The sequence below is a fragment of the Phyllopteryx taeniolatus genome, chromosome 10, assembly GCF_024500385.1.
Source record: "Phyllopteryx taeniolatus isolate TA_2022b chromosome 10, UOR_Ptae_1.2, whole genome shotgun sequence".
NCBI classification, from domain to species: domain Eukaryota; kingdom Metazoa; phylum Chordata; class Actinopteri; order Syngnathiformes; family Syngnathidae; genus Phyllopteryx; species Phyllopteryx taeniolatus.
Window position 1 is genome coordinate 29,704,056 of NC_084511.1, and position 15,403 is coordinate 29,719,458.

Below are 15,403 nucleotides of genomic sequence, written 5' to 3' on the forward strand. Positions count from 1 at the left end.
GTTACGAGGCGTGCGCCGCCGCCGGCTCGGCAAAAAGCGACTGTAAACTGGACACAGCTGCCGGGCGCAACGTGCTGCTCGTGGACCCGAGTTCTACAGGCACCGTGCACAAGTTGCGCAGGGAAGAGAACATCCTGGACGAGCCTGACTCTCCACTCGAGGTTAGAATTCCCCATTTTCCTTTTGCAAAATGTGGTTAAACCATGCCACCAATGTCTTGTGAATCAGAACCATGGTCATCAGTTTATTCAGTTGTTGATATAAAACACATTCGGTCGATTTATAATGGTGTTCAACTCAATTCTCAGGGACTGAAAATGGCTAAGAATTTATACAACTGCAAACAATTTCAAGCTTTTTTTCTTATTGTTATTCCTCTCGTTTCCCTGAATAGATGGTTTCAATGACTGTCTAATCCCATGTTTAAATAGTCTCCAATGACAAGAGATGTGCATTAATTTTTGGGCGATCATGTTTTCAAAGCTGCATCGTGATATTTCCACGAACTGTGCACAGAGTTGGTGATTTTCGCTGTGTTCCACTTGTTCGCGCCGTCGTCGTTTTGCTAACTGAAGTCGTCAATAGTTTTGAAAGCTTTTGTTGAAGCGACTTCTTCATGGCAGGAGGCAGTCATTTGAAAATGGATTGATTGACGCTGAAGTTAGTGATTTTTTTTTTTTTTCCAAGTTGCAGTCCAGTTATGAAATCATACAGTTTGTGCTCATTTTTGATTGCGCACTCTTTGACTGGACCGACATCACTCTGTCCTCACATTGTCTCCCTGGAAGCGAAATATTCGATTATTGACAGTCATCGCAGATGCTTTTGGTGGAAGTTGCATCGCTTTCAGAATATTTCAGGTTTTTGAATATTTACTTCCTTTTGGTGACGCATCAGGAAAGTAGTTGCAGGCGTAAACTTTCTTCCTCCGCTTCATTCTGAATATAAACACTTTGTGGTCTTCTTAATAATTGTTTCAAGTCGAATACAACAATTGTCATATTCTTTGATTCTCACGTTGGCCTAAACTCTCAATTTCCTTGTTGATTTTCTTTGCCTTTTCATTTTGTCATGCATTCAATTACATTTTTTTTCCCCCGCAACATGAGAATTTTACTGCTCCTGTATGATCTTCTCGAGCACTGGATACACTTCCAAAAAAAAAAAAAAAAATGTCTACCTCAACACACTACCTATACATGGCAGACATTTTGTGCAAAAATATTTTTTTTTTTAGTGATGCAGTCATTGTGAGAACTGAGGAGTATTATTTGCATCCAATTGACGACTGTTCATTTTTGATGGCTTGCCACTTAGTTCACCCGAAATCAAATGGGAAAGTTGGGATTTGATATATTTCCGTACATCATCAGCTCAGAAGTGACATTCTGCTCAATCACGAGCTATTGTCATCAGATGTGTGCTGATATAACCTTAAGTCATGAAAAAGAAAAATCACCTCTGTAAAGACGTCATGCGGCTCCTCTGTGTTCACATCCAGTCAAATGAAAACATTGCATGGAACAATGGCAGAAATGATCATTTTGATCATTATGATTATTATTTGCAGTCATGACAAAGATGAATGAGTTGGCAGATCATTCAAATAGGTTCTGATTTTCCTCCACCCAGGCCATAAAGCCACCGCCCCGCCCTCTTTTTCCTGCCTCATACTTACTTTAGTGTAGTTTGGATATTCAGATTTATTTCTTTTTCCAATGTGGATTCAACGTCCTCAATTTGATGATTATCTGCCATATTTGGCTGATCTTTTTTGGGGGGGCTTCCCAAATCCCTTCAGAGTTAGCAAATAACCAGCAATCAATTACAATAAGATCCTTTTTGTGTGTGTGTGTGTGTGTTTGCGCCGTCTGTATCATGATGAGTTCTCGGGGCGACGTTCAATGCACACACGGCGCCTCGTTTTGCAGTGGGCCTCCCTGAAGCTGTAATATCGTGCAGTACAAGTGTTTGGACTCCGAGGGACGCTGTTGACCAGAGATTCCCCCCAACATTGATCTGCTATCCCAGCACACAAAGATCCACATCCACATCCACATCACATCAAGAGAGCGAGGACGGAAAGCGGACATATTCGCTCTTGCAGTCTTTTGGGCTGTTTTTTTTTTTTGTTTTGTTCTTCGTCTCAAGCAAAACGGAGATCTTTTTCTTTTTTGATTCACGATTTGGAGTCGAGGCATCCCAACGCGCTTTGTCTCTAATTTGGAGCATCGCACGTCGAGTGGGACAATGAAGCGGTACGTGCTATTGTTCGTCTGGGCGTATTTTGTCGGCTCGGTGCTCGGGCAGGTGACTTATTCCATTCCCGAGGAAATGAGCAAAGGCTCTCTGGTTGGAAACGTCGCGCAGGATTTAGGCGTGGGTGTGAAAAGGCTGCAATCTGGGAAAGCTCGCATCTACACGGAGGGCAATGCAGACTTCGTGGAGCTGCACACGGACAGCGGAGCGCTCGTGGTTCGAGAGCGGATCGACAGGGAGGCGCTGTGCGGACAAACCGCGCCGTGCGCGTTACATCTGCAGATCACGCTGGAAGATCCGATCGAATTCTACACGGTGACCGTCGAAATCCACGACATGAACGACAATGCGCCCACTTTCAAAAAGGGGGAGATGACGTTCAAGATCAGCGAGTCGGCTGTGATTGGAGCAAAATTCGTGCTGGAAAGAGCTGCGGATTTCGACGTCGGGGTGAACGGATTGCAGGGCTACTCGTTAAAGCCGACGGATCATTTTCACCTCAAATTACAAAATCAGCAGGATGGCAGCAAGGGTGTGGAGATGGTTCTGCGGAAAACGCTCGATAGGGAGGCAAAAGAACATCACGCTTTAATTCTCACTGCGGCCGATGGCGGTGATCCACAGCTGACGGGAACAATGCGTGTCGAAATTGACGTGCTCGACGCAAACGACAACCCGCCTGTGTTCACGCAGGAGGTTTACAGGGTCACTGTGATGGAGACTGCGCCAAAAGGCATCTCCATAAGCGCCGTGAGTGCTGTGGATGCAGATGAAGGCTCAAATGGGAAAGTGACTTATTCGATAGCTAACACAGTGGATGACGTCCCTGTTATTTTTCAAATTGATCGAGAAAATGGCCTGGTGTCTTTAATTGGAAGCCTCGATTACGAGAAGGTGCATCACTACGAAATATTTGTACAAGCTAGTGACGATGGAGGGCTGACAGATTCATGTAGGATTATTGTGGAAGTAACTGACACAAATGATAACGCCCCAGTTATAAATGTCATGTCAAAAACCAGCTCGATTTCAGAGAATTCCACACCAGGGACTGTGGTCACAATATTGAACGTGCAAGATCCTGACTCTGCAGAAAATGGCCATGTTGCGTGTTTTATAGACGAAAACTTGCCCTTTCTGATGAAGAGTACATCGAAAAAGTTTTTTAGTTTAGTGACAGACGGGGACTTGGACCGAGAGCGCTCAGCTGAGTACAACATCAGCGTGACGTGCTGTGACGAGGGCGTGGCCTCCCTCTCCAGCAGCGTCACTCTCACCCTGCGCATCTCGGACGTCAACGACAATGCGCCCGTCTTCCAGAGGAGCTCGTACGAGGCCTCCGTCGTGGAAAACAACACGCCGGGTCTCTCCATAGTCACGCTGAGAGCCAGAGACGCGGACTGGGGCCAGAACGCTCGCGTTTCCTACATCCTGGAGGACTCCTCCGTTAACGGAGCGCCGGCCTCCTCGTTTGTGTCCGTGAACGCCCAAAGCGGCGTCGTCAGCGCCGTGCGCTCCTTCGACTACGAGCGGATGAAGCGGCTGGACTTTGCGGTGCGAGCGCAGGACGGAGGCTCCCCTCCTCTCTGTAGCAACGTGAGCGTGGGCGTCCTGATCCGGGACCAGAACGACAACGCCCCTCAGGTCCTGTACCCGGTCCAGCCGCACGCCGAAATGGTGCCTCGTTCGGCAGACGCGGGCTATCTGGTGACTAAAGTGGTGGCCGTGGATGTGGACTCTGGACAGAACGCCTGGCTCTCCTATAAAGTGCAGCACAAATTTGGGGGCGCAGACAGGGGGGCGCTGTTTGAAGTGGGCCTCCACAATGGAGAAATGCGAACTGTCCGCCAAGTGACTGATAAAGATGCTGTCAAACAAAGACTGACTGTCGTAGTGGAGGACAACGGGCAGCCCTCTCGTTCGGCTACGGTCGCGGTGAACGTGGCGCTGGCGGACGGCTTCCCCGAAGTGCTGAGGTCGGAGTTCGCCGACGACTTTAGCGAGGACTACGACGACCGGCTGACTTTTTACTTAGTCTCGGCTTTGGCCGCGGTCTCCTTCCTCTTCGTCGCCTGCTTGCTGCTTATCGTGTCGCTCAAAGTGTACAGGTGGAGACGGTCTCGCGTCCTGTACCGCTCCGACCTCCCCGTCATTCCGTATTATCCGCCGCGCTACTGCGACACGTTGGGGACGGCGGGGACGCTCCCGCACGTCTACAGTTACGAGGCCGCCAAGAGTCACGTGACGAACACGCAAGCCGTGAGTCAAAGTTTAGTGAGTGTGGACGGAGCGGACGCTGACGTGCCGCACGGCGGCGAGCAGACGTCGGGGAACTGCTCTCGGATGTCGACTTTGGTGAGTCAGATGTTTCACCTTTTTTCCGCGTATATGTAACTCATCCTTTCGACAGACTTCAGGGTCACGGCGTATCGGTTGCATGCCTCATCACAGTACATGAGGATGTCTCGACGTAATGTGTCTGCGTAGAAGTTCCAATCGGGTCCGGTTATACGCCGGGGCAAGAGGGAGGGCACGGCACCCTCAAACGAACTCCGTGCCCCCTCAAACCAAATCACTGCAGGCTTCCTCAAGTCCGCTTTGTGCTGCCGGCTGTCTGTGACCTCCAGCTGTCTGGGGTGAGACGATAAACAAAATATATCTTCTTCATTCAAGTGCCTTATCCACTTCTTCATTTGGCATGCATTTGTATCATGTTATTGTTTGTGATTATTTTCTCGGATTCATCGGTGCGCTGTCGTCGTCAAGGTTTTGTGTTTGCTCACACGGTGTCACCCTCGCCTTGCGATCAGACGCACCGAACCGTTCCAGTATTTTTTGCGATATACCTCGTTCGGTTCGTCGTGAACCCATTGTCCTGTGAAAAGTCAATGCCGAGAAAATGTTTTGAGTTTCCCAAGATCCTTCATCTTCAATTTTGCTTTCAGCATTGCCTTTCCCTTGTTAAGAGCGTCCTCCTCCTCAGCTGCAGCAATAATGAGATCGTCGAGCCAAATGCTTCCAATTATCCATTCGTCGCTTGTCTGTTTGTTGTAGACACAGCGATCTGCTGAACTCGGCATAAAGTCATTTTCAATGAGATGGTACGTCCAGCGCTCTCGTCGGCGTGGTCCTCACTTTGCGACCGTTGACGTCGCCGAGGTAGACCTCCGCAGCTCCTCTCTCTCTCGCGTGCGACGCCGCTCGTCCTCGTCCCTTCAGCCGGCACGGCGCGGCGATCTCCCGGCGTGAACGTTTCATTAAACTTCGTAAACTTGCCAATGTGTGTTGTTCTGCGTGTGGTTGCGCCCGTATCGACCTTGGGTGTCTTATCACCACTTTGCCAATCCTTTATCTTGAATGCAAACGTGTGCGCATCGGCATCGCTTGCTTTTTTTCCCCTATTGTCTCTCTTAATTTTATGAGTCGAGCTCTTGCAAAAAGTGCACCACTGTTTATAGGCATTTTCTTGTGGTTCAACTCGTGCATTCCCGTGCTTTGTGACCTTTCCGTCGACAGTGACAGCAAGTTACTTCAGAGTTATTTGTAACTTCTTGATGTTTCACCCAGCCACTTGCCTTCATCACGTTGTCATCATTTGAGTGGGTGTTGAATGTTTCGTTTCTTTGTTTTGAATTCGCCGAACGTCATCGTCTTGTCGCTTTGCGTAACGCGGATAGCGAATGGCTTGAAGGTGTCCTGTCAACCTTTCAATATCGTTGCAATCAGTAGTCCGTCGCTCAGGGTCTGTCGAGCGTTCCTCAATGCGGTAATTGCAGTTTCGGCGCAGATAATAGAATCCGCGACACTGCTTTTTGGAGCGAAGTTAGCTCCGTATAAAGTGGCTTTCCTTTGCCCGCGTCGTACTCCCTCAGTACCTGCGACGCTCTCCTACCGTCATCCGCTGCTTCTCTCGTAATCAGTGAGAGGCTCGGGTCGTCCAAAACTTGAATTAGTTGGGCGTTTGCTTCTTCATTTTTCTCAGCATCGCTGTCACCGTCATCTTGTGCTGCTCTGACCACGGTTGCCTTGAGGCCTTGCGAGCGCAGGTGTCCCAGAAACTTTGTCTCCCATAACTCGTAGTTCTTTTCATCTCCATCGAAGCGTAAGCGGTTCGGTTCCACCGGCCTCCGACTTCCCTACTGTGCCCGTAACCTGTTAGACTTGACATCTTGAGGGCACGAAAGACCGTGTTTATATGTTATACTTTTGGGAGGAATAATTCACACACACAAGCCATCGTTCGTGCAAAAGCGGAACTACTTTTATGTTTGCACATGCGCACTTTTACACCTCAGACGCTTTCAGTGAGGCCTTTGAGGCAAGTGACCAACTTTCAGCACCGCGGACAGCGGTCGGCTTGCTGAAGTGACCTTCAGTGGGGTGTAACGTCAACGGCCCTTTCTCCTGCGGTGACGTCATTATGTGCTCTGCAAGTCATCTGTTCGCCAATCACTGAATTGAATCATACATACATTTGATATAAGATGCACATTTTACTCCATTCATATTCGAGCTTTAATTCTGCTTTCGTTCTCATAATTTGAGTGTTAATTCTTTCATTCCTGGCTGTTGTTTTGGTGGCGGGTGAGTATTATTATTTTTTTGGACTTCCCGTTGTACTTTCTAATTTTCATCTCAAAGCGGCGCTGTCGGCATGCGTGCTGAGATTGAGTAGCTGCTGTTTTGTTTTTTTTCCCCCCCCCCTGTCTACTCTTTGTCCCTGCCTTCCGTGCTGCTGCGTTGCTCATCGCACATTTTGAGCAGTCGTCGCTCTGGAGGCGAACATTGAGGAATCAGGACTCGTGATCGGATCGGATTGGATTGAATTTGCTTTGGAGTGTTGCCTTTTTTCTTCTTTTTTTTTTCGAGGCGCATTTGTTCACGGAGTCGCGATTGTTGGATTTGAATTGCTGAAGGAAAACGAGCTCCGCGGTCAAACGCAATGAGACGGCAAGTACTGTTGTTCCTCTCGGCTCTGTGCCTTCGCCGCGTGCTCGGCCAGGTCAGCTATTCCATCCCTGAAGAAATGTCCGAAGGCTCTGCGGTTGGGAACGTCGTGCACGATTTAGGTTTGGAGCTCAAGAGGCTAAAATCCGGCAAGGCTCGTGTGTACACCGGCCGCAGTGTGGAGTACGTCGGCATGAATAAAGAAAGAGGAGTCCTGGTTGTCCGGGAGCGCATAGACAGGGAGGCTTTGTGCGGCGAGACCTCGCCGTGCGCTTTGCATTTCCAGATCATTCTGGAGACCCCAATGGAGCTCTTCCGCGTCACGGTGGAGATTACTGATATCAACGACAACGCGCCCAGTTTTGCCAACGCTGAAAAACGCTTTGAAATTAGCGAGTCGGCCGTCATCGGGTCCAAATTTATATTAGAGAAAGCGATCGATTTGGACATAGGGATGAATGGCTTGCAGCAATACACGCTCACTCCTGCTGATAACTTTGCATTGAAATTCGAGAATGAGGCTGACGGAAGTAAAAAGGTGGAAATGGTGCTGCAGAAACCTCTCGATCGCGAAAAGCAGGATGATATCAGGCTTTTATTGACTGCTATGGACGGAGGCGAGCCGCAGCTGTCAGGCACGATGCAGATATTTGTTAATGTGTTAGATGCGAATGACAACGCGCCCACGTTCGGAAAACGTATTTATAGAGCCAAAATACCCGAAAACGCACCCAAGGGCACCAGCGTGACGACCGTGAGTGCTTCTGATCGAGACATCGGCGCAAATGGTGACGTATCATACCTGATATCGCCCAGCAAACGCCTTCTGTCTGATACTTTTCACATTAACCCGCAAAGTGGGGTCATCACCCTGGCAGGCGAGCTCGATTTTGAAAAGGCCACTTCCTATCAAATGGACGTGGAGGTGGTCGACAAGGGAGGCCTGTCTGATTCCACGAAGGTGGTGGTTGACGTCATCGATATGAACGACAATAGCCCTCACATTAATGTCGTTTCCAAATCAGACCGCGTCATGGAAGACTCGCCTCCTAATACCGTTATAGCGATGTTAAGTGTGAGTGATCCAGATTCAGAGAATAACGGGAAAGTGGAGTGCGTTAAAGATGATAACACTCCCTTTAAAATACAAACGTCTTTGAATGGATTTTATACTTTAGTGACAGACGGGGACTTGGACCGAGAGAGTTCAGCTGAGTACAACATCAGCGTGACGTGCTGTGACGAGGGCGTGGCCTCCCTCTCCAGCAGCGTCACTCTCACCCTGCGCATCTCGGACGTCAACGACAACGCGCCCGTCTTCCAGAGGAGCTCGTACGAGGCCTCCGTCGTGGAAAACAACACGCCGGGTCTCTCCATAGTCACGCTGAGAGCCAGAGACGCGGACTGGGGCCAGAACGCTCGCGTTTCCTACATCCTGGAGGACTCCTCCGTTAACGGAGCGCCGGCCTCCTCGTTTGTGTCCGTGAACGCCCAAAGCGGCGTCGTCAGCGCCGTGCGCTCCTTCGACTACGAGCGGATGAAGCGGCTGGACTTTGCGGTGCGAGCGCAGGACGGAGGCTCCCCTCCTCTCTGTAGCAACGTGAGCGTGGGCGTCCTGATCCGGGACCAGAACGACAACGCCCCTCAGGTCCTGTACCCGGTCCAGCCGCACGCCGAAATGGTGCCTCGTTCGGCAGACGCGGGCTATCTGGTGACTAAAGTGGTGGCCGTGGATGTGGACTCTGGACAGAACGCCTGGCTCTCCTATAAAGTGCAGCACAAATTTGGGGGCGCAGACAGGGGGGCGCTGTTTGAAGTGGGCCTCCACAATGGAGAAATGCGAACTGTCCGCCAAGTGACTGATAAAGATGCTGTCAAACAAAGACTGACTGTCGTAGTGGAGGACAACGGGCAGCCCTCTCGTTCGGCTACGGTCGCGGTGAACGTGGCGCTGGCGGACGGCTTTTCCGAAGTGCTGAGGTCGGAGTTCGCAGACGACTTTAGCGAGGACTACGACGACCGGCTGACTTTTTACTTAGTCTCGGCTTTGGCCGCGGTCTCCTTCCTCTTCGTCGCCTGCTTGCTGCTTATCGTGTCGCTCAAAGTGTACAGGTGGAGACGGTCTCGCGTCCTGTACCGCTCCGACCTCCCCGTCATTCCGTATTATCCGCCGCGCTACTGCGACACGTTGGGGACGGCGGGGACGCTCCCGCACGTCTACAGTTACGAGGCGTGCGCCGCCGCCGGCTCGGCAAAAAGCGACTGTAAACTGGACACAGCTGCCGGGCGCAACGTGCTGCTCGTGGACCCGAGTTCTACAGGCACCGTGCACAAGTTGCGCAGGGAAGAGAACATCCTGGACGAACTTGACTCTCCACTGGAGGTTAGTTGAACATACTTTTCATACTGCGCGCTTGGTTACCTGTTGCATTAGAAGATTACATCTCATGTTTCAAAGCATCTTGTTACCTTCACGAAGCAGGCAGGCGCAAAGGCAAGAGGTGTATTGTTCTGGTTGTTGTCTTTTGATTCCTGACAAACATCATGCACATGCCTGTAGTTTCAGGACCACGGACAGCTTTTCTATCACTCATTTATTTCTTCTCCATTTGAACCCGCGTGTTCATATAGAATGGAAGTAAATCCTTGTTCTGTGCTGCAAACTGTGGCAACGTTTTAATGTTGTTTTAAAGTATTCATGTTGTTTTCTCCATTCTCGCGGTCTCTTGATGCTTTTCAATGTGGGAGGTGCGATCATTTTGATTGTTCTTTTCAAGCTGCTTGGACGTGCAGTAACTCTTCGGGGGTTTGGAGAAGCTGAGGTTGTCTTTTGTCCTTCAATCTGACTCTGAAATCAGCAGCTCTTCTACGGTCGTGGATATATTAGTCTTGAAAACTTTGCAGATTGGTAGGAAGTGTTGACTTAAAATATGACAACTCTTGTATTGTTTTGGATTATGTCAGATATTGAAAGAAAGTCCCCCGAACGTTAATTTGCTGAGTAAAAAAAATCCTTCTGGAGTGTTGTGGATGTCGTGCACTCGGGAAAGTTAACGTGTCGTCTTGTTATTTGGCGGACAAGAAACCACTGACGTGTGGAAAATTGCGGCCCACGTATCACTTGAAACAAGCGTGGACAGCCGCTTTCAATTTGACCTTTGCCGCTTGGCCATTTTCGTGTTTGTCAAGTGACTGCCATTTTAAAATGATGTGATTGAAAAGGAGCACGTACATTTGGACATCAGGTGCCTGGGCGATGACACTCAAAAGAAATGTAAATATTATCAAAACGCAAACATGTCAAGATGGGTTGAAAAGACGTGGTTGTCGACATGACTCGACAGAAGCGAGTCGTTGCAAGTTGAATCGTGGAAACTTCGTTGCCTTCAACACAACTTGGCCGAGTGAATGCGACATATGAAAATCAAACTTCAATTCGGCTCTTGGAACAAAAATAAGTGGGAAAAGTGTTCGGCCCTTTTGACTTACGTGTGCGCAGTGCAGACTGTTCCTGCGCAGAGGCGGCAAAAACGGGGGTGCCTGGGGGGCACGTGCCCCCCCCCCCCCCCCCCCCCCCCAACTCCCCTACAGCTACACAAACAGTATAGAAAATGTAGGTCAATTTCAGTCAATATTGTTCATCACCATGACCTCAAATCAAATGACTCACAATCCTCGAAATATCTTCCATTCATAACCAACACAGAATATGCAATATGCAAATCATTGCATAATGATCTGGCAAACACACACAAATACAGCAGTGTTGTTGTATAAACAAAACTATTCACCATGGATTCGCATTTCACAATTTGTATTGTAGCGTAAATGAAATGAACAAGCTTGAAAATGGACCATTTCTGCTTTTAGCAGCTTCTAAATCTGCATGAAGACAATTTAACACCCTTGTAACTTGCTCGCATTTTTATTTCAAATCGCGTCAGGGGATTTTTGAACCAAAATGAAATGCATTCCATTTTCCATGACATGCACTTTGGTTTAGCTCGCTTCCCTATGCGCCCTGGCAATGTACGAACCATGCTAGCGTCGTGATTAGCTATGCGCTCGTCGTCATTTTGCGAGCGTTTCACTGACTTTCGGCACAGTATAAAAAAAGAGACATCCGACAGTGGTGTTCAACATTCAACAACACTTCCATAGCGCCGTCTGGTTTTGGGGGGAAAAAAAAAAAACATTTCGCCAAGCGTACGTTGTGTAGCAAACAACATCTCATATGAACGGGATAGCACGGAAGCTTAGCATCTTCAGCAACGGCCGTGCTTACCTCAGCTGACCTGAGCGCTCATTCCACGAAAACGGCTCCCCGTGTCACGTCTTAGTCGTTAAACAAAAACAAAAAAAACCAAGCAACCTACTACATAAAAATTATAGTGGACGGATTTTTTTATGTTGTATTCTATCCCAGAGAAATTGAGCACGATCCTCTTTCGCCTTGACGATGTGCCAGCTTGTGCATGGAATAATATCGCTAAATCGCAGCTTCGGGAAGCATACATTTGATGTCGTTGGGGGGGAAAAAACAGTATACCAATCAGGTTTGGTGTCACGTGGTGGAAATGGAGCCAAGCCCTGTGCCGAGCCTGCAGTGTTGCCAAACGGCCTCTTAGGGCCGCTGTAGACCAGAAAGTTGATGAGCGGCAGCAGGATTGGAGCTGCGCCTCCCGTGGAACGTCGACACAACACGGAGACGACGCGACGGGAGGAGAACGCATCGTTCGACGTGCTTGTCGAATGAATAATATAGGCCATATATTTGGACCTCGAAGCTGTTTTCCTTCAATTGAGAGTGGGTTACATCCGGCATTCCACTGCGAGGAGGGTCTTTTTTTTTTTTTTTTTTTTTTCGTGGAATATAAGCAGAGTGGAGCTCCTCGGACAGAACAATGAAGGCGCAAGTGGTGATGTTTGTGTCTCTGTTCGCCCTCGACGCGGCGTGCGGCCAGGCCAGCTATTCTATTCCGGAGGAAATGAGCAGAGGGTCGGTCGTGGGCGACGTAGCGCGAGATTTAGGTCTGGAAAGGCCACGTTTGATTTCGGGCAAAGCCAAGATCTATTCCAGGAACAATGAAGAATACATCGAGCTGAGCCGAGAGAAAGGACTCCTCCTCGTCAAAGAGCGGATCGACAGAGAGGCTCTTTGCGCACACACCGCGCTTTGTGCGCTGCATTTCAGGATCATTTTGGAAAATCCTATCGAGTTTTACAGCGTCACTGTGCAGATTGCAGACATTAATGACAACGCGCCTAGTTTTGAAAAAAATCAGATGAAATTTAAAATCAGCGAGTCTGCGACCATCGGAGCAAAATTTGTTTTAGAAGGGGCAGTAGATCCGGATGTTGGAATGAACGACCTTCAAAATTATGAATTAAAACCATCGGATCATTTTGCTCTGAAACTGCAAAATAACGCGGATGGAAATAAAAACGTGGAGATGGTTTTACAGAAGCCTTTAGACAGAGAGAAAGAGGAGCAGATGTCGCTCGTGTTGACGGCTGTAGACGGAGGAGAGCCGCGGATGTCGGGAACGATGTTGATTCTTATTACAGTGTTAGACGTAAATGATAATGCCCCCGTTTTTACACAGCACACATACAAAGCAACCGTGACTGAGAATTCACCTGTCGGGACGATCGTGGCAGCTGTGTCGGCGTCGGATGCAGACCATGGCTCCAATGCAAAAATATCATATTCGATTCAAAATATGGTGGGAAATTTGAAAAATTTATTTCGAATAAATGACGAAAACGGAGAAATATCATTGATAGGAAATATCGATTTTGAAAAGTCGAGACAGTTTCAATTAAATTTACTTGCAAGTGATGAAGGGGGACTCACAGATTCTTCAAAGTTGTTGATCGATGTACAAGATATCAATGACAACATACCCGTAATTAATATTATGTCCAAATCAAATGTGATATCTGAGGACGCCGAAATCAATACTGTTGTGACGATGATAAATATAGAAGATTTAGATTCAGGAGATAATGGAAACGTAAATTGTTTTATCAATGAAAATATCCCGTTTATTCTGAAAAACTCAAAACATAATTATTACACTTTAGTGACAGATAGTGACTTAGACCGAGAGCGCTCAGCTGAGTACAACCTCAGCGTGACGTGCTGTGACGAGGGCGTGGCCTCCCTCTCCAGCAGCGTCACTCTCACCTTGCGCATCTCGGACGTCAACGACAACGCGCCCGTCTTCCAGAGGAGCTCGTACGAGGCCTCCGTCGTGGAAAACAACACGCCGGGTCTCTCCATAGTCACGCTGAGAGCCAGAGACGCGGACTGGGGCCAGAACGCTCGCGTTTCCTACATCCTGGAGGACTCCTCCGTTAACGGAGCGCCGGCCTCCTCGTTTGTGTCCGTGAACGCCCAAAGCGGCGTCGTCAGCGCCGTGCGCTCCTTCGACTACGAGCGGATGAAGCGGCTGGACTTTGCGGTGCGAGCGCAGGACGGAGGCTCCCCTCCTCTCTGTAGCAACGTGAGCGTGGGCGTCCTGATCCGGGACCAGAACGACAACGCCCCTCAGGTCCTGTACCCGGTCCAGCCGCACGCCGAAATGGTGCCTCGTTCGGCAGACGCGGGCTATCTGGTGACTAAAGTGGTGGCCGTGGATGTGGACTCTGGACAGAACGCCTGGCTCTCCTATAAAGTGCAGCACAAATTTGGGGGCGCAGACAGGGGGGCGCTGTTTGAAGTGGGCCTCCACAATGGAGAAATGCGAACTGTCCGCCAAGTGACTGATAAAGATGCTGTCAAACAAAGACTGACTGTCGTAGTGGAGGACAACGGGCAGCCCTCTCGTTCGGCTACGGTCGCGGTCAACGTGGCGCTGGCGGACGGCTTTCCCGAAGTGCTGAGGTCGGAGTTCGCCGACGACTTTAGCGAGGACTACGACGACCGGCTGACTTTTTACTTAGTCTCGGCTTTGGCCGCGGTCTCCTTCCTCTTCGTCGCCTGCTTGCTGCTTATCGTGTCGCTCAAAGTGTACAGGTGGAGACGGTCTCGCGTCCTGTACCGCTCCGACCTCCCCGTCATTCCGTATTATCCGCCGCGCTACTGCGACACGTTGGGGACGGCGGGGACGCTCCCGCACGTCTACAATTACGAGGCGTGCGCCACCGCCAAGAGTCACGTGACGAACACGCAAGCCGTGAGTCAAAGTTTAGTGAGTGTGGACGGAGCGGACGCTGACGTGCCGCACGGCGGCGAGCAGACGTCGGGGAACTGCTCTCGGATGTCGACTTTGGTGAGTCAAATCAGGACACTTGTTTCAATATATGTTTGTTTTCAGATTTAATATCATGTAGAAGCCTTGTTCTTGGATTGATGCAATTTTAAAGTCATTACATTTCATTTACAGTTGTGTTCAGAACCTGAAAGCTAGGCTTGAGTAAAAGTACACAGAAATAGGGCATCTTCTCGTTGGAAAGGGGAAAAGAGATTTCGTGGTGGAACCTCAAAGTAAAGAAAATCATTCAAGGAAAGAGGTTAGCTGAGAAGAAGTGGAACACTGAGAGGAGGAGAAAGGAATACATTGAACGGGAATACAAACGCCAAACGAGGCATATGATGACATGTATGCCAGGTTGGACACTAAAGAAGAAGAAAAGGATCTATACAGGTTGGCCAGACAGAGGGAGAGAGATGGGAAGGATGTGCAGCAGGTTAGGGTGATGAAGGATAGAGATGGAAATGTGTTGACTGGTGCCAGCAGTGTGCTAGCTTGATGGAAAGAATACTTTGAGGAGTTGATGAATGAGGAAAATGAGAGAGAAGGGAGATTAGAAGAGGCAAGTGTGGTGGACCAGGAAGTGGCAATGATTAGTAAGGGGGAAGTTAGAAAGGCATGAAAGAGGATGAAAAATGGAAAGGCTGTTGGTCCTGATGACATTCCTGTGGAGTTTTGGAAGCATGTAGGAGAGGTGGCTGTGGAGTTTTTGACCATCTTGTTCAACAGATTTATAGCGGGTCAGAAGATGCCTGAGGAATGCGAGCAACAGTATGGTTTCATACCTAGAAACAGTAGCACAGATGAATAATTTTCCTTGAGGATGTTGATGAAAAAGTACAGACAAGGTCAGAAGGAGCTACATTGTGTCTTTGTAGATCCAGAGAAAGCCTACAACAGAGTGCCCAGAGAGGAACTGTGGTACTGCATGCGGAGGT

At 49.1% G+C, this 15,403-nt stretch overlaps 3 protein-coding genes across 10 annotated transcripts in view; all 3 read left to right on the plus strand.

Moving 5' to 3' along the window:
- LOC133485289 (protocadherin gamma-C5-like) overlaps positions 1–15,403 on the plus strand; it is a 294,682-nt gene that overhangs the window by 97,682 nt on the left and 181,597 nt on the right. The window contains exon 1 of one of the 8 annotated variants that reach the window (XM_061788765.1): positions 7,034–9,589. The exons of 6 other annotated variants lie outside the window; for them this stretch is intronic. In XM_061788765.1, the coding sequence (XP_061644749.1) occupies positions 7,202–9,589 (2,388 nt within the window). In that variant the 5' untranslated portion in view covers positions 7,034–7,201. Of the gene's footprint in view, positions 1–7,033; positions 9,590–15,403 lie in introns of those variants that run through there. One more of the 8 variants, XM_061788773.1, reaches the window with a different exon arrangement.
- On the plus strand, positions 1,947–4,653 carry LOC133485204 (protocadherin gamma-A11-like). The gene has a single exon (XM_061788619.1). It carries the CDS (start codon positions 2,251–2,253, stop codon positions 4,651–4,653), a length of 2,403 nt encoding a protein of 800 aa, XP_061644603.1. The 5' UTR covers positions 1,947–2,250.
- LOC133485205 (protocadherin gamma-A5-like) lies at positions 10,786–15,221 on the plus strand. The gene is made up of 2 exons (XM_061788620.1): positions 10,786–14,483; positions 15,195–15,221. The coding sequence occupies exons 1-2, from the start codon at positions 12,111–12,113 to the stop codon at positions 15,219–15,221; spliced, it is 2,400 nt and encodes a 799-aa protein (XP_061644604.1). The 5' UTR covers positions 10,786–12,110.